This window comes from Aythya ferina (genome assembly GCF_964211825.1).
Source record: "Aythya ferina genome assembly, chromosome: 1".
Taxonomy (NCBI): Eukaryota; Metazoa; Chordata; class Aves; order Anseriformes; family Anatidae; genus Aythya; species Aythya ferina.
Window position 1 is genome coordinate 123,176,910 of NC_140296.1, and position 18,413 is coordinate 123,195,322.

At 48.3% G+C, this 18,413-nt stretch overlaps 1 protein-coding gene across 2 annotated transcripts in view; it reads left to right on the top strand.

Moving 5' to 3' along the window:
* Positions 1–18,413, top strand: part of SIDT1 (SID1 transmembrane family member 1) — a 37,209-nt gene continuing 18,796 nt past the window's right edge. The window contains exons 1-5 of one of the 2 annotated variants that reach the window (XM_084532700.1): positions 1–341; positions 14,236–14,357; positions 15,312–15,482; positions 15,695–15,740; positions 18,132–18,233. In XM_084532700.1, coding sequence (XP_084388826.1) covers positions 144–341; positions 14,236–14,357; positions 15,312–15,482; positions 15,695–15,740; positions 18,132–18,233 — 639 coding nt within the window. In that variant the 5' untranslated portion in view covers positions 1–143. The remainder of the gene's footprint in view (positions 342–14,235; positions 14,358–15,311; positions 15,483–15,694; positions 15,741–18,131; positions 18,234–18,413) is intronic. The other variant, XM_084532701.1, reaches the window with a different exon arrangement.

Sequence of the window (18,413 nt, forward strand, 5' to 3'; positions counted from 1 at the left end):
GGCTAGGGGGGGGGGGGGGTGCCCGGTGCTCGCTGCTTGCCCGCCTCCCCCCACCCCCGTGCGGCCGAGGAAATCCCAACCCCGGCTCCCGGGCGCCCGCCCCGCCGGGGAGAAGCAGCCGGGCGGCCGGCAGCACCGGGACCATGGCCGGGGGGGAGCCCCCGACCCCCGGGGCCCTGCTCTGCGCCTTGCTCTGGGCGGCGGCGGCGGCTCCGACCCCATTGGGGGGCGGCCCCGGGGGCAGCCCCGCTCCGGGAGCTTTCGGCCGCCTCTACCGGGGCGCCGTGAACATCAGCGCCGAGCGGCTCTACGCCTTCGCCTACAGCAGGCAGCCCGGGCAGGTAGGAGCCTCCAAGGGGGGGGTGGCAAAGCGCCCTGATCCCTCCCGAAAAGGGGAACGGGCACCGGGGGGGGGCTCCCGCCGCCGTGCGGGCTCTGCTCACCCCCCCCTCATCCCTGCCCGCAGCCCCCTCAAGCACCTGCGGGGAGGCAGGTTGAAGGCTGGGGGATCGGGAACCGCGCAGGGTGAGCCTTTTCCAACCCTTTTCTAAACACATCCTGGAGCTTGGGAGCCGCTGTAGGATCGGGGCTGTCCCCCGGGAGCCCGGCAGGTGAGCTGCGGGGCGAGGGGACTGCGGGGCAGCGCTGCCAAAGGCACGGAGGAAGCACGGCGTTTCTGCAGGCTTAGCTGCTGCGGCTTCCCCCCCCCCCCCCCCCCCCCCCATCCCCCTCTTTTATTTTTATTATTTTTCTTTCTTAATGTCATGTTTAGACCAAGTAGCTAAGTGGTGCCTTGGAAACTCTGCCCCCGTTGTTTGGATCGGGCATTAATTACCGGGGAGAACGCCTCGGTTTCCCGAAAGATGGTGAACCATACAAATGAACCTACCCTCCTGTCCTCAGCGGCACAGAACGAGAGAAAATGGAAAGCATCTATCTTTCCACACTGCATTCCTATTTTTTTTTTATATGAAGGGAGTTTTAAGAGCATGATTTTTCCAAAGGGGGAGGGGGGAACTTTTTGATAAGGCTTCGGTTTACCCTGCAAAATCCAGACCTTTAAAGACCTGTCTTTCTTCTGTTCTGTGTGTCACAGTGTAATAAAATGCACCTGGTATTTATGGGGCATGAATTTTGGTTCAGGGCTGATGCAAGTGAGCCAGCCCAGGTTTATTTAACTATTGGGTGTCACCACAGAGCACGAAAGGCCAAATTCGTTCTTTGGACGTGAGCCTTGCTGTAAAAGCTCAGGGTAACGTAAGTTGGGCTTCTCGTGGTGTTACAGGTACTGGGTACTGTAGCCAAGGCTGCTGGCAGAAAAAATAGTGTCTGGGGCTTGCTAGCAGAGACAACGTGCAATGACTGTCACCACATTTAAGTGGAGACCTTAGGGTGCTAATCTCCACATCCCCATATGCTGGACTCTGAAGTCTCTGCAGTGATGTTGAGCTGGTTGAGAGCACATCTAGGAAAGGAAACTTCAGGTTTGAGGCTTGATAATTTTTGAATGGAGAACTCTCCAAATATCAACACGCTTAAAGAGTGCCATACAGGTGGCTCCGGCTAGGAAAACTAATTTGAAAGGGAGAACCACTTAAACATGAACTGTGCTAGGAGAGTTTCTGGCGAGGGGTGCCCAGAAGAGATCCCGAGGAGCCTTACAGACACTGGTCCTGAGCTGAGCCAAGCCTGCTGGCTAACCAAGGTAACTGGCTTCGTGTGTGGCTGTGGCCCTGAACTGATGAGGGCAATCCTGACTGGGTCTCCTCTTGCCAGCCTGGTCAGAGCTGGAGGTAGGTCTGTTCTGAAGGCTCTGCATCTCCCTGGTGGTGGTGATGCTCAAAGTTTGGAAGCTGGGTGGTGAGAACCTTGACTTTAATCAGGGACGATGCTCTTGTGGGCAAGCTGCTTGTCCGAGAGTGGTGAGGACGCTTAGGGGCATGCTGTTAACTCAGTAGTTGTTGGATCTTCTGAAGGAACAGAAGTCCTGCAAAAACTCGGTGTGCTAATCCTTCCTTTCCACGGCAGTCATTGGACTCCAACTTTTAGGGAGTGGAGACTCAGCCAGTGTTAGCCAACTGCCGGCCACGTGCAAGCTCTGCTCTTCCTGATCCCTTCGGTCTCCTCCTGTCTCTGCTGATGGCAGGTCAGCCAGAAGCCTCTTATACCTCGAGGCAGATACCACATGGAACATTAACCTCAGTTACAGGAGATCTAATTGAATAAAAAGAGCATTTTTCCACTAGGAAGGGCTGCAGTGGGCGAGTTTAATTGCTTTCCCTCTGAAGCAAAGCCAGGTCTGGAGTGGCCTGGCTCTGAAGCAGGGATTTGTTTTGCTGATGCTGTGGGTTCAGCTGTTCCCCTCTGCTGTTCTCTCTCGTGAGGGCAGGCCTTCAAGGCAGGGGACAACCTGGAGCCAAAGACAAGGCACGAGGGCTGGCCTGAGATCCATCGGCTCTTTGCAAGTGCTCTGTTTGCTCACGTGCTGTGGCTGCCAGGACACATCTGAAAACGCAGCTGGATAAAGAAGTGCTTGAATGAGAGATGAGGGAAAGGAGGAAAAAGGCCATTGCTCCTGTTTGGTGCTTCAGAGATCTATCTCTTTCTGAAAATTTGTGCTTCCTTGACCTCAAAGGATGATCCTCATCCACGTAGTCCTCCTTATTCTCGGGGATACAGCTATGCATGCCATAGGGAAGAGAAAAGCCTCCCTTATCAGATTCTTTTGCCTTGTATACAGCTACTTGTGAGCAAAGTGCAGCTCAGGGTGCTGGAGCAGAGTTGCTTTGAGCCAGGCAAGTCGCTTCACTTCTTTGCATCTCCTTTTCTGTGCATATGAAATTACAAGAAGGGTTTTTACGAGCTGACCTGGTCACCTGGATGAAACTTATGTATGTACACCTTGCTAGTCTGTGGGGGGAGTGAACCTCCTAGGTGCTGGGCAGAAATGCTTCACCTTGTGTCTGGAGCTGGGACAGCTTTCAGGCTTTCCTGTGCTTGGCAGCTAGGGTTTAGGCCTCAATTCCTGAGGTGGAGCTGTACAAGTAGGGCTGTGCTGAAGGAGGAGGAGCACAGCTACCTCTGCTGTGAGCAGCTTCTAGCGCTGGCCTCCACGTGTCCCTCCTTGGTCCCTCCATGGTAGAAACTCCTTCCTCGGTCTTCCATGGTGGCAAGTCTTCATTTATTGTGGGGTCTTTTATTGCTCTTCTGGTTCTTTTTCTTCTCCTAGCTGCACTTTGAAAATTTCCTCTCTGCACAGCTGTTTGTTTAATGTTTAACCGTGAGTGTAAAAAAAAAATTAAAAATAATAAACCCAGCTGTTGTTCCTGCTGATATGCACTCTACCAGCGAACACAGACATGCTGTAGTAGTGAGCAATTAGTTGGGCAAGCAGCTTTATCTTATTTTATTTGTTTAAACTGGAGACATCCATGATGGGGGGAAGTGAGAGAAGGGGAATGAACGTGGCGTGCTCCTGAGTGTCTCAAATTCCAAATATTCAACATGTCCCTACTTGGGAGGGAGGGAAGGGGATGTCATGTTGGAGCTGCCTGTGCAGTGTGTCAGTCTGGGAAGCTGAAAAAGAGCCGCTGAATATTTCTGCTGGATGTGCCGTTGGCTAGAGAAGGATTTATGCTACAAGTGAGGGAACCTGCTTAGTTCCACACCTGCAGTAATACAAGGGCTTCCAAAAAGATGAGGGAGGCTGGGGCAAAGTACTGAGGAAATTCAATGTGAGCTGATCTCTCCTCCATTGTAAGCTCTGGCAGTCACTAATGGTTAACTTGCTGGAAAGGCAAATGGCACTCATCTTGGACTTGGGGGTTATTCCTCTACCAGGCTCAAAGTGAAGCCAGGGAGTATCTTGAGGAACGAGATTGTTGGAGGCACTACAGTTTCTTCCTAATCAGAGAATCAGCTGAGTGCATGTTTTGGAGGGTTACCTGGGTGCTTAGAAAAACAAGGATCTCTCAGGAGAACGAGTTTCCAGCCTTCCTTTTCTAGGCAAAACTGCTGCAATTGAGATGCAGCACGTGGACATCCATGCATTTCGGTGACGATGAGCCCAAAAGCTGAGCAGTAGGCTGCACCTATTCTAGGGGAATGAGTGGGTGATATTTTCTTCCTCCTCCTCCCTTGCCAGGAGTACGAACAGAGTCCCGGTCTCGGTTCCCATATGGCCCATGCTCACGGTAAGCCTGCATTGGCAGCAGATTAGGCTGTGGCTTCTCTGCTTAGCAATCATGTCATGTGAGGATGCGCAGCCCCGGAGTGACTGCTTCTTACGTGGAGCCTGCTTGAGAGGTAAAAGCTCCCCCCCAGCGAACGAGGGAGAGAGGCTGTGTGCTGCCTTGAGACCTGCTAACATCACAACCCTTCCTTCCCTCATGTCTGCAGCTGGGGAAGACGTTGGCCAACCCAAGGGAAGAGGGGAAGCAATGCTAGTGAGAAGGACAGAAGTCTTTCAGCTTGATGCCTCAAATTGTGTAGCCCTCAGGTAGAGACCAGGGGCCTTTTCCAACTCAGAGTGTGATGCACTTGGGTTCCCCTGCCCCTGCGTGAAAGAGTCTGTCATAGCCTGCTGTTCCACGTGCACGTCGGTCCCACTCCAGCAGCAGCCACCTTTTGTTGCAGCAAATCTATGAGCCGCTCTTTCACCTCCAGCTCCTGGGCTGCTTTTAGGCTGCACGTGTAGGGCTCTGCGGGCTGGAATTGAGCTCCCTCAGAGTATCCCCGTGCTCTCCCGGGTGTCTTCTCTGTCATGTTGCTCTTGGCTCCAGCCCAGGTTTCAGCCCACAGCTATCCTGTGCATGCAGTAAGACTTCAGTTTCCTGTTTGGAGATGGTCAAACCTGAGCCGCAGGGAGACGAACAGGTTAGGCTCTGTCTTTCCTCAGTGCTGAGTGGAAGCTCACCATGTTAGCCACAGAGACACAGGTAGAAAGCAAATCAGTTGGGAAGACTACGGGCTTTTAGGTAAGAAGGAGATCTCTTAAGGTCAGCAGAGCTCTGGCTATTGCAGTATACCCAGGGCCTGAACGCTGTTGCATTTTGGCTGCTGGAGCTAGTCCGTTCACCACGGGGTGCTGGAAGAGCTCACCATTTCTGGAGCCTAATGCTAAATTAAATGTCTTCTGAGCCAGAAATGTAGGCACGGTGTCCAAGCCCATAAAATCAAAGGAAGTTACAACGTGTGGTGGCTGAAGCCTAGCAAGGTTCGACAGAGTTTCCTTTGGAACACGTTTTGCAGGCGTAATGGGGCTTGGGGAAAGGAACTGAGCAACCCCCTGCTCCCTGGCCAAAATGGGGTAACTTAAGTGAAAGAAAGGTGGGCACCCGGCTTTGCTTTAAGCTGAGTTCTTTGTGCTTTGTGATTTATTTTTCTACTTAGAGGGGTGAAGGAGAATATCCATATGTGGGCTTTATGAAAAAAAAACCCTACATATGGATAGCCCCAGCATTTTGATTTCAAAAAGAAAGGTCTGAATAAGGGCAACTTCACCAAAACGCCTCTCCTGGGCTTGAGCCCTTTCCAAGAGCAGCGCAGCGATTTATAAGACAAACATTTACATTGTAAGCGGAGGCTGAAATGTCCTTAAATAACTTGAGCAGAAGTTGCTGGGTAGGAAGGTATGTCTTTTCCTACCCAGACCTCGCCTGCTATTTCAGGGGATATTCAGGGAATGAAAGTGCAGCCTGTAAAAGCTGTACTGCAAGGGTGTGCCATCTGCCCGGCTTGAGAATACAGTTTAGTGTGCTTGCATAAGCAAACGTTGTTTCCTGCTGCGTGTACTTATAGGAACACGGCGGACTTCAGAAACAGCCCTCCTTGCTCTGTCCGTGCTGGTGTTTTTCTTTGGACGTAGCAACAAGCTAGCTCTGGGGGGTTTAAAACAAACATACGACGGTTAAATGAGAAGAAAACATGCAGGAGATATAATTCAATCCACACCAGCGTGACGGAAGTGAAGAACTTGGGATCCAAGACAGATGTTTGTGTTGTGGTGTGCATCCCGGAGTTACTGCTGTGAGTCTGGGCTGGGGGAGGATGTAGGAAGGTTACAAACCCCTTTGGTTTCAGGGGCTGTCCTAGCTCACAGTTCCAGCTGGCAGGGGTTAGGAAGATGCTGTTTGTTAGCAAACAGTTCATTCCTTAGCAAGCTGTTCAAAAAGGGATTTACTGATTTATTTACTTATTTAATGCCACCCTGAAGTCTCAGGGTGGTCAGAAACCAGGTACCTCTTTCACACAGCGTGGCAACTCCTAGTTTTTCTTTCCGTCCGGCCTAGAGTCTCCCTAGTGACATTGGTTTGAGGATATAATTATTTTTTTAAAAGGAAAACAAAATATTAGCATGCTTTGTGTTTGTCTTTCTGCCATTTCTGCTGCACAGATACTGTTACAAGCGAGTGAGCTCATGGGAACGCCCATGGCAGGCCATAAGTCCACGCTGAGCGTATTTGCACAAAGTGGAACTTCTAAATGAAAATATTCATCCTGGAACAATGCGACTCAGGCTGGGCTTGAAATACCCAGAGTCTGTCGCTTGGTTTATGCTGCTTTGGCTATTTAATACTGGCAGAGATGCTGTAAGAAAACTGTGGACCAAGGTTACTTGGCAGATTGCTTTCAACAGCAGCTAAGAGTTACTGGCGTTTGGGCACAGTGTCAGACGGAGAGGGAATGCTCTTTGAGCTCCACTTTTTTGTTTTCTTTTTCTTTTTTTCCCCATCAGACAGGAGTAATGCTCATATCTCATAAGAGGGCAGGAAAGAGGTTCTGTAAATCCAGTTGCTCACCCCTAATTAGTTTCCTTCAGGGTCTCTGCTTCCCCCTGTCGGGCTGGCCATGGGAAGAGCTGGGCACTAATGGGCACGTGCTGCTTCCCTGCCTCAACTGCTCCCACCTGTGAGATGGTGAGAAGGGTTTTGACGTCCTCAAAACCCTTTGCTTGCAGCAGAAGCCGTTGCTCCAACCTCCTGCCTGCCCATAAATTCACATCCGTGCAGCCTTAAGCTGATGTGTAATCTCTGTGGGAAATGCTGACTTCATAATCAGTCCAAGGACTCTTTTGTGTCAACAAGAGCCCGGTTTATTTTGCTTAATGTTCACAGCCATGTTGGTCCTGGTCAGCTGTGTGAGTTTGGGACCGGCTCCTTCTGCCTGTTCCCATCTCGAGAATGGAATCCAGTTGCATTTTTTTAATTTCTTCCTTTTATTTTTTCTCCCCCTATCTCCAGGGTGATAGAACTGAAGCGCAAATATTTGTCTTTCCCGGTCTAACGCGTTTTAATGTAGCGCTGAGAGCTCCCTCTCTTTTCAGCTGACTGCTCCGTCCACCTTGAAACACAGGAAAAAAAAGTTCACGTTCAGTCATCTGAGAGACAAAACTGTCGCTAACTTGGCTGCTGAATAGAGATGTGCATGGCAGAGGCTTGGCAACGAGAAGAAATATGTGGAAGAGAGAGGTTTTCTGTGGCACTGGAGGTGCCTGGTCCAAAGTGAAGCCCCTCAGCAGTGGTGGTGCTGCAGCAGAGGCAGCAGCCTGGCTGACCACCTTGCTGCCCAGGCGAAGCTTCCTCCTCATCCCATCAGTGCCGAGTGAGTGGGGGCGGATGCAGAGGAGGCTCTGCACCAGCTCCTTCTGTTCTAGCGTGGGGAATTGTTATCATGAGAAACAAAAAATGCGCTTTCTAGCTGGATTTCCCCCTCGTTTTTACATGCAGCATAGCTAGGATCTTATTTCTGCGCTGGGAGAGACGGGTGTGTGTGATGGGTTGGCTGCAGCAGAGAGGAGTTGTTGGGTCAGAACTGCTTGTTCTTAAAATGGAAGGATCTTTGGAGAGGTAGGGAGGAAGAATGATGTTTGAACTAAATAAAACACTTTGATTTCCCCTCCCCTCCTGCCTTTTTTTTTTTTTCCTAAAGTGTTTTGCTGGAGATGGTACCCTTGAGGCAAATGCTGTATGTTGAATTTCAAAGGGAGAGATACGACTGCTCACAAAGGCTCAGTGGCCAGATTTTGAAATCTGTTGCATGCAAATGTGTTTATTGTCTATATCCAGACGATAAGATCTAGAAGCAAAGTAGAGATTAAATGTTTGAGATGGGTTAATTGTCCCGACAGGACGCAAACATCTGTTCATAGGTACTGCTCTGTTATTCCTGTCCCTTGTGATGCTTTTGCTAGACAGATCACCTGCCAGGCAAAATGTCTTCCTCTGCTAATTAGAGTTCTTTGCACTCCATAACAAAAAGTCAGAGTGGCTGAGAGCAAATGAGAGAAGCTGTGCTTGCAGTTCAATATTAATCCTTTCTCTCCTTTCCCAAGCTTCCCTGTAACTGCACCTAAATTCTGCTCAGCTCCTCAACACCCATTGCAAGGAGGAGACACAAAGTGGGAAGGTGGAAAGAAATCATCTACACCATCAAATGGCTTGTGCTGGAAGGGACCTCAAAGATCACCTAATTCCAACCCCCCTGCCATGGGCAGGGACACCTCCCACCAGCCCAGGTTGCCCAGGGCCTCATCCAACCTGGCCTTGAACACCTCCAGGGATGGGGCACCCACAGCTTCTCTGGGCAGCCTGTGCCAGTGCCTCACCAGTGCCTCTGAGTGAAGAATTTCCTACCAACCTCTAATCTAAATCTCCCCTCTTTCAGTTTTAAACCATTCCCCCTCGTCCTGTCATTATCTGACTGAGCAAAATGTTGCTGTCTGTCTTTTTTATAAGCGCCCTTTAAGCCTTGAAAAGCTGCAGTGAGGTCATCCTGGAGCCTTCCCTTCTTTAGGCTGGACAGCCGCAGCTCTCTCAGCCTTTCTGTGTAGGAGAGGTGCTCCAGCCCTCCAAGCATCTTCATGGCCCTCTTCTGGACCTGCTCTGACAGCCCCACGTCCTTCTTGTGCTGGGGGCCCCAGACCTGGACACAGTACTCCAAGTGAGGCCTCATGAGGGCAGAGTAGGAGGGGGACAATCACCTCCCTCAATCTGCTGGCCGCTTCTCTGTCGATGCAGCCCAGGATGCAGTTGGCCTTTTGGGCTGCAAGCTCTCACTGCTGGCTCGTGTGGAGCTTTTCATCCACCAGAACCCCCAAGTCCTTCTCTGCAGAGCTGTTCTCAATGAGTTCTTCTCCCAGTCTGTCCTCATGCCTGGGATTGCCCCAACCCAGGTGCAGCACCTTGCACTTGGACTTGTTGAACCATATTAGGTTCCCAAGCTTGTCGAGGTCCTGTTGGATGGCTTCCCTTCCTTCTGTTGTATCAACTGCACCACTCAGCTTGGTGTCATCTGCAAACCTGCTGAGGGTGCACTTGATCCCACTGTCTATGTCATTGATAAAGACATTAAACAGGATGGACCCCTGAGGGACACCACTCGCCACTGGCCTTCACCTGGAGGTAGAGCCATTGACCATCACTCTCTAGGTGCAACCTTGAAGCCAATTCCTTATCCACTGAATGGTCCACCCTTCAAATCCATCTCTCTCCAATTTGGAGACCGGGATGTCCTGTAGGACCATGTCAAAGGCCTTGCAGAAGTCCAGGTAGATGACATCAGTCAGTCTTCCCTTGTCAACTGATGGGGTCACTCCATCTCAGAAGGCCACCAGACCGACCAGGCACAATTTGCCCTTGGTGAAGCCGTGCTGGCTGTCTCGGATCACCTCCTCGTCCTGCATGTGCCTTGCCATTGCTTCCAGGAGGATCTGTTCCATGATCTTTCCAGGCACAGAGGTGAGGCTCTCTGGTCTGTAGTTCCCCAGGTCCTCCTTTCTACCCTTTTTAAAACTAGGAGCGATGTTTCCCTTTTTTTCCAGTCACCAGGGTTTCACCTGGCTGTCTGGAGTTTTCAAATGTGATGGAGAGAGGCTTGGTAACTCCATCAGCCAGTTCCCTCATGACCCTGGGATGCCTGTCATCAGGCCCCATGGACTTGTACACGTTTTATTTTCATCAGGTGGTCTCAAACCCGCTCTTTGTTTACAGCGGGAGGGGCTTTGCTCCCCCAGCCCTCATCTACAGGGTCAGGGACTCAAGAGACGTGGGCAGCCTGACTGGCAGTGAAGGCTGAGGCACAGAACTTGTTGAGTACCTCAGCCTTCTCCATGTCTGTTGTTACCAGAGCATGTTACACAGCATATACCACTTTTCACGTGGGTAAGAAGTGAGAACGAATGCTTAGGTTTGCCTCCTGGTACTGGCCTAGATGCAGAGCAGAAAGTGAATCCTAGGCCTCAGTGTTTGCTCTGTGACAGTTGTTGCTCTCGATAACCCCGGGGGAAACACTGCAGCCCCCCTCTAGCAAAAGGCACAGGAGGCACAGGTAACCCAGGCGCTTGTTGTCCTCCAGGGCTCAGCTTGCCAAGCTTTGGCCGTCAGCATCAGTGAGCAGGCCAGATGGAGGTGTCATCTGGGGGAGGCCAGCTCCGTTAATTGTGTCAAAACCTTTGGATCTGCAATGGCAAATGTAAACAAACTTGTTTCGAGGTCTGTTTGCAAAGGCTGAGACTTTGAGGTCTGCCAGCAGAGCTTCTCCCCTGTTAAGCTCCAAGCTCATTGCTTGTGGCCCTCTGCCTCTCTTTGCACGCTTGAGTCCCTGCATCTGGAAAATGGAGGTGGTGACTGCCGTGGGCACACAGCACGCCGTTGCAACACCAGAGGCTTTGCAGAAGTTGTACATTAACTGCATGGAGGCAGACAGAACTTGCAAAAGTCTTCGCTTCTCTGAGCAGGCCCCGCGGGCGTCTGGAACGGCAGTTGCCAAAACAGCAGGGCTGCCCGAAAACAGATGATCAGCCCTTACCAGGATGTATTAATCTTGGCAATGCTGGTTGTTAGTTAAGTAAACATCTTGGATTCAGCCTTGGATTCATAGGGAGCTCTTTTTTTTTTTTTTTTTTCCTCCTCCTACACCCCCTCCTTTTTTTTTTTGTTTGTTTCCTTGGTGGAAACTTGTCTGATCTTCAGACTAATGGGGCATTTAACCTGGGAGAGCCTTGAGATCTGAAAAAAAAGACACGCTTAGTGCACTCCCCCGTAGGTTAAGGAGAGAGAAAAGAGTGTTAGTGTTGGCAGCAAAGAGGAGGCGATGTGCAGCCCTGTGCAAGTAAGGGCAGTGACCCTTGCCCAGGGACATTCCAGCCACCCTAAGCAAGGAGAATCAGGGCCTTGAACTGCAGTGTGGACCCGGGTCAAAAAGTTTGTCAACCGCATTATTGTACCTGCAGCCACTGTCTTAATTAGCTTCCCTTTCACAGGAAAATAAAATGCTGAATCTTCTGGCCAGATTCAGCAGGGGGTGGAGAGGCCAAGAGGAGGGTGTCAGGGTAAAAATGTGGGAGTGGAGTGCTAATAAGTCACTGGATGAGCAGTCTTACTGTTGGGCTTGTCCTGGAAGCTGTTACAGAGGTGACTCCATCTTGTAAAATACAGGGAGGTTATGCTCTGCGGAGTTGCCTTGGGCAGTTACAAACACCTGGAGGCTCTGCCACCTGCCTCTACTCTTTGGGTTCATGCCCTGCCTTGTCCAACAGTGACCTAAACTGCAGGGTACTTGTTGTTCCCAGCTTCTGGGATCTTCAGGAAGATTTAGCCCCTGACACCATGCACTCCTGACTCCCTAAGCAGGTAAAGTCGGCTCTCCCATCCTTCTCTTTGGGTATGAGCTGTGTGGAAGGGGTAGGCCGTGGTCACCCCTTTCTGCCCATGCGATATTTGGGTCATTTGTCAAGCAGAGCAGGTTCCCCACATCTGATGTGGAGCTCCACAGGCAAGAGTCTGGTGAAGTTCACTTTTGGGAAAGGATGTGCTTTGTTGTGCTCGTCTGCTTCTGAAGCAGTATTTGATTACATGGCCATGGCTCCTCAGATAATACGTGACAGAATGCAGGTAGCATGTGTTTTTACCTATGTAGGATAAAAGTCATGAGAAGTTCATAAAGCTGAAAAATATTCTGTGCCACTGGAGATACGTGACTCACTGTAATTACACCATAATGTAACAGTGGGAAGAGCTGGCATTTCCAAGGATTTTAAGCCCAAATCGTAGAACTATCCCTAATGTATCCCAGTGGATATCAAAAGCTGTGCCTTTCAATGACAGAAAGAGAGAGCTCCTTTTTGTGTTTTGTAGGACACCTCAGAGCAGGTTTTTTTCTCTGGCTAGCTTTTCTAAACAGCTCCTAAATGTCTGTTTATGTACTTTTTATTTTGATTTTCTTAGAATCATTATTGAAAATACTTCGTTTACTGCAAGAGAAGATCTCAGGTGGGAAGAAGAGGTGTTTTCGTCTGTGTACGGCTTTCACTTCTGTGTCCAAAGCCTAGGCAAACTGTAAAAGTAGTAGCTATTTCTTTTTTTAATCCAACTAAGCATTACCATATACTTCATACAGCTATCCCAGTTCTTAAATTAAGAATTTAGAAGTAGAGATGCAGATTTTAAAGTCTTCCAGTTAATACCAATGAATTGCACACACTTAAAGTAAACCCAATTACCTGTGACATAAGCAGAATTATGTCTTCTGCATCGATTTTTATGAACACAAAGTGCAATTCCCTATCGTCTAGCTTGCATTTGTGAATAGCTGAGGATGCATAACCCAGCAGTGCTATTTGCAGGGTGTCTGATGTGAGCTCCTGTTGCACTGTGCTAATGTGCAAGGTTCAGAGGGTGATGCCTAACTAGAGGTGGTGCAAATCACCTGCAGAGGTGGGCTTGCTTGAACCAGGAATGGGCAAAAAGCTTCTGGACATGTAGCTAAACTGTGATCCCTCTGAGCTGACAGTTGGTTTCCCTGTGGATGAAGAACGGCTGCATGTGTTCACGATATTCTCTTGTTCAGTTCCACTCTCCCTTCATTTGGGTCCACTGTCCCTTCATGTTGCTGTTGAAGACTTAATTTTTTAGGAATTGGTGGTTGGCAGTGCTGCATTATGGTGATGATGGCAGGAAAATTGGTAATGATTATGGCTTTTAAGACGGAAGCATTTTATTCCAGTAAACAAAACTCTCATGTGATCCTAGAATGACTAAACAAGAACAAACGTGAAATTTTATTCTTTTAGACTTGTGACTGCATTTGCTAAACCCTCCTGTTAAACCTTATTTCTGGTATCCTCAGTGGAAGCGCAGCTGCCCTGCTGCTGCCTGGCCAGCTCTGTATGTTTTCTCAAAGGTCACACCCCCTTTTACCTTCCCTATGCATGGAGGATAGAAAGTTGAGATATGTATGATGAGCCTTCCACTTGAAAAGTTGAAAAGGATTCTCTCTAGGTAAGACCTGGTGGGTTTATTTCTTATCTACCTCATATGTTTTCATTGATTTAAAGGCCTCCAATCAAGAGGTACTGTGTCTTCTGATGAACACAAGGCATGAGCTTGCACAACTCATGAGCAATTCATGCAGCACTGGAGAGGGAGCTGAACAAGGTGTTCCTTTGAAATGGAAATGGGGCCATGGCCACACAAACTGCTTGCCTGCTTTTCAAAGCAAACAGAAAAGTGAGGGCTGCCTTCTTCACAGCTGTCCTACCTCTGAAACTGTGTGGTGGCTGGACAATGTAAGGCAAGGCTTCAGCTGCTGGTGCAGTGGGCTATGCTGGAAGCCTTGCTCATAAACCAAAGCATCCTTCCTTGGCCCATTGAGGGCAGTCAGAAGGGTATTTCTGTTTTATTAGGTGGTATAAATACGGGTTATGGTCATCTGAGTGTCTGTAACAACAGAGAAAGATGCTGACTGCTAACCTGCTTTTTCATCCCTGACTTTGAATGCCTTCTTCAGTTGTTTTTGTGACTTCCCTGGTAGTGTTGAATGAGCTGGGGACATTAGAGTTCAAGCAAGGAAATTCTAGTTGGTAGCCTTGGGTGATTTTTTGTTGTTGTTATAAAATTAAGGGGGAGTTATTTAGGTTGTTCCTAGCTGGATAAGTAGAAACTACTAAACTCTCTTCCTCTCATCTACTGCATATGCTCACTGTGTCTTGTCTAACAGCCAGCTCTGGGCTGGGGACAGGGCTGTGATTTGGGATTAGAGTGGCAGGAATGGGGTGCTTCTTAAATGACCTCTGGATCTTACTAACTGGTTCAGTGACAAACTCTGTTGATCCCTCTGTGGATATTGCCAGCATCTAGGTCAGTCTAAGGGGATGGGCTCCTCTCACCCGAGTTTGGAGCTGTCTTGCTTGTTGCCTTCTGCTAACAGCTACCCGTTCTCTCCTTTCTCTTTCCACAGGTAGATGCAGTGCGTGTCTACGTGAACAGCAGCTCTGAGAACCTCCAATATCCTGTCCTGTTTGTAGTTCGCCAGCAGAAGGGAGTATTGTCATGGCAGGTCCCACTCATTTTTCGAGGCCTGTAAGTACTGGAGTCTCTTTTTTGTAACACATTGGTCTACCAGTCACATCCAGCACCAGCCTTCCTCTGGTGCTAGCTCTGTCCACTCGTGTGGACAGCTTGGCTGCAAAGCTTGGTCACTGTCAGCTGAACACAGAACGACTGTGATTTGGGAGGTAACCTCATATTTGGCAGCCTGCTTGATTTGTCAGCTACGTACACACAGTACCAGGGGACATGTCTGCTTTGAACCTGCCTGTGTCACCAGTCAGCAGAGTCTGCCAAATGGCGTTGTTATTTCCACAGCTGCTTATGTTGTATGCAAGTTTTTCTTGGCCTCTGGTTTGGACCAGGGCTTGAAAAAGCTCTTGAAAGAGCCCCCTAACTGCTGGGTTACAGTGTATTTTGGGGATAAGATTCTGTTTCTCATACCAAATACAGCTGAGTCTGAGGTTGGGTTTGCAGTATTTTCTTTGTTTTTGTGAACATGATCCTGTTGTGAAGCTTCAGCAACCTCAGAGGTAGTGGCACTGCAAGTATTGAGACTTTGCAGGCACCTTAGACCATCTGAGATGTGGAACTCCATCATCTAGCTGAAATCCTGGCAGCAGGAAGCCCACAGTGTCTTGTCTGATGCAGGAGGTGGTAACAGCAACACCTGTTCTGAGCTGTTGTTCCTCTCTCTGAAGCCAGAAAACGGCAGATGTGCTAGATCAGCAGTTGGCATGGGCAGCCTGGAGGGAAGTGAAATGCTGAGGATGGCCAGCATAGCCATGTGCATACCATAAAACAACAACAGAGGAGGAGTTTGAGCTCTCAATAAAAAGCAGAACAATCTGAAAGGCCAAGACCAATATTTCATTTATGCAGGCAGGGAAAAATCACATAATTTCTAAAACTGCAGAACAATGTCTTAACTACTGTCTTTCTCTTTCCACCTAACTTTCCCTTCTGTCTTTCCACTGGCTCTTACAGCTACCAGAGGACCTACAATTACCAAGAAGTGAGCCGGACCCTCTGTCCCTCGGAGCCAGCATCTGAGACAGGACCATCTGAACAGATCATATTTGTGGACGTCGCTTCCATGGCACCATTTAATATTGCATATGAGCTGCTAGTGACCAGGCTTGAGAACTTCCAACTTGAGTAAGCTGGAATGTGTGAATGCAAATGCAATTACTTCATCCATCTGTTATACAGGCATTTGGTCCACCTACCTACTTTCACCTTCCCTTTCCTTTAGAGATTTGTGTTTTTTTTTTTTTTTTTTTTTTTTTTTTTGATTAATCTGAAAGTACTCTGTGTATATTCCAACTCTGAAAGCTTTAGACTTCAACATGCTGGCATTTCTTTTCTAGGACCAACAAACCCTTTAACTTCACTGCCAGCCCTTCCCAGCCCCAGGTAAGGAGGAGTCCTGCATGGTGTTGCTTGTGTGTCTTCTCATATCTAAATGGCTCACATGATCCTTTGTCAGAGATGACAAAAGCCTTACGTGGCTGCGTTGTTTCCCACTTAGGATGCAAGGAAGTTTCCTTCCCGTTGGTCTTTTTTCTGTGGATATAGTGAAGAGGTAGCAGTGCCTCAGATACACTGACTGACATGTTTGGATCCTCTTGCAAAACAACTGAGTGCACCAAAAAGTGTGACTAGAACAAATGAATAGCATCTGCAGTTCAGAAAATTCCAGAAATGTGTAGAGAAGTCCACAGACCATTGGACTATTGCACTTCTTTGGAAGTAAGATGGTGTGCACCAATGTTTTGTTCTAGCCAGCACTGGTTCAGTTACCATGGCAGGACTTGCTAAGATGCAATTCTTCATCAGAGGGAACCAAATCAATAAATGAGCTGTACAGCAGAGCTCGAAGCCCTATTCCTTATTCAGGGAAGCAAGTCAAGGTGTGAGGTGATAAATGAAATGCCTGATAAATCTGGTTATTAGTTTGGTAGAGAGCTGCATGTCTTGCTGAGCAGCCTTGTTTAGAGCCCTGCAGAAACTACAAGTCCTCCCTTGAATAAAAATGCTGTTGGCATTTTCATATACAATAATAAAATAATACAGTGGGCTGTGGAGCTGGGAAAGTATGTAATTTACGCAGGCTGCTTGGTACTCCTTTTTTCTGTTGCAATCACTGTTAGTAACATTACCTAGTTTTAGGTTTCCTATTTTCAGGCAAACCAGTTAATCTGGTCTCAAATGTCTTATGCTGTTTTGTAGATGAATACAATATTTTGCACTACAGAAGCACAGGAGGTGATGGTTCTTTTGTAAAACCTCACTAATTAGGATTGTAGCTTGAATGCGGTGTTTAGGATCTAAACTGGGAATTAGCGTTGTGACTTCAGTCTGTCATTTGTCATGATGAATAATATGAGATTGGCGACTTTAATTATAGGCCAGATGTAGAGAGTGCAAAATGAGTGTTTCTTAGTGGATATAATGCTGTTATTTTTTGTAAATCAAAGTATTAAATAATCGGAAAAAAAAAAATTCTAGACAAGTGTCGTAATAGCATGAAGACTGGAAAAAGACAGGCATAACAATTGCTGAATTGTCACCCAGAACCCAGCTCATGCCTGAGGGTGGAAGAAGAAATTAGATACACTTGTAAAGGTCAGGAGTGTTGTCTGGATACGTTTATACACTCGCTGTCTGCAGGAGAGAACTGTCAGTCTTGGTGTTCCTTATGGTAACGATGCACCCTCGTATAAGCATGATTTTAGAAGACAAAGAGAGGGGTCCTCACGAGTGATTTCCTCAAGTTTCTAAAGCTCTCAAAGGGTAGTGCACCTGGGTCATCAGGGAGCTCAGGCTGCCGGAGTCATTGCTTGGCTGAGATAAAATATTGTCTGCTGAAGAAGCCGGCTTGGTGAGTTTTCAGTTTGTGAGGACTTTGTGAGGACTTCAGAGCCAGTGCTCCCTTAGCAGTGGAGGGACCCTGCTTTAGTAGAAATGGACAAACTTGGGAAAAGCCTGGGTCATTTCTGACTTATCCCTGTCCTTCCAGCTTGGGGCCCTACTTTGTGGGAAGGGGGCAGGGAAATCCAGCTCATTATTGAGTTTTCTGTGACATAAAGGGAGTGCATCTCCTGACCCCACAGACTGTCCTATGGACTTCCTCAAAGCATGTCCCTGTCTCCAGAAGGGAAAGTAAGAATATCAGCAGGTGTTGTTTTCTCCCAAATTTTCCAGAGCTATAGCTGAATTATTTTCCAAGCTGAAGTGAGAAGGCAACCCTTCCATTGCCTCCCCAACTGTCCTTGAAAACAAACAAAAAATCCACATCCTACAGTCTAGTGTCAAGCATTCATTTATGAAACTCTTGACTAAGTTCGAGCGTTTGACCTAATACTTTTCATTGTCACTCTTTGAGCCAACCCATCTGAGATAAAACTCCATGACATGCTCCATATGTAATGTCCTGACAGTAGTACAGAAACAGCTGGAAATTGCTCTTTGCAATATGAAATGGAGCAGACTATAAAAATGAAGTTGCTTTAGCTTGACCAGGTGGAAAAAAGCTGAAGGGGAACAAAAGCTGTGCTGCATCTTGCTTGTTGGAAATGTCTGTCTAGTGGTGCGCTGTGCAGGGAGGTGAAAGTGCTCTGTACCTGTTTAATCTGGTCTTCTCTACTGTAAGGTGATAATATTTGAAATCTGATATTTTGTGTAAGCCCACTACATCCAACCCAAAGCCCAGAGTGGGCTGTGCAGGTGCCTTAGAGAAACTTGCAAGCTATTGGCAGAGGTGATTTCTGGACTGTAACTCTCAGTACTCTGCTTTCTCCTCAGTATTTTTTGTACAAGTTTCCTCAAGATGTTGATTCAGTCATCATTAAAGTGGTGTCTGATGCAGTCTACCCGTGTTCGGTTGTCTCCGTCCAGGATATTGTGGTAAGTCTGAGGGGAGGAGGGCGAGGAGCTGTCTGCTGTCCTCCTGTGAGAAGCTGCGTGCCCCAACAGAGAGCATGGCTCCAGGGAGGGCTTCACCCTATCATGGTGGTGGTGAGGGGGATACCTGAAAGAGGAATGAAAGTCCTGTGAGAAGGAGGCAAAGACAGATGCTGAGTTCAA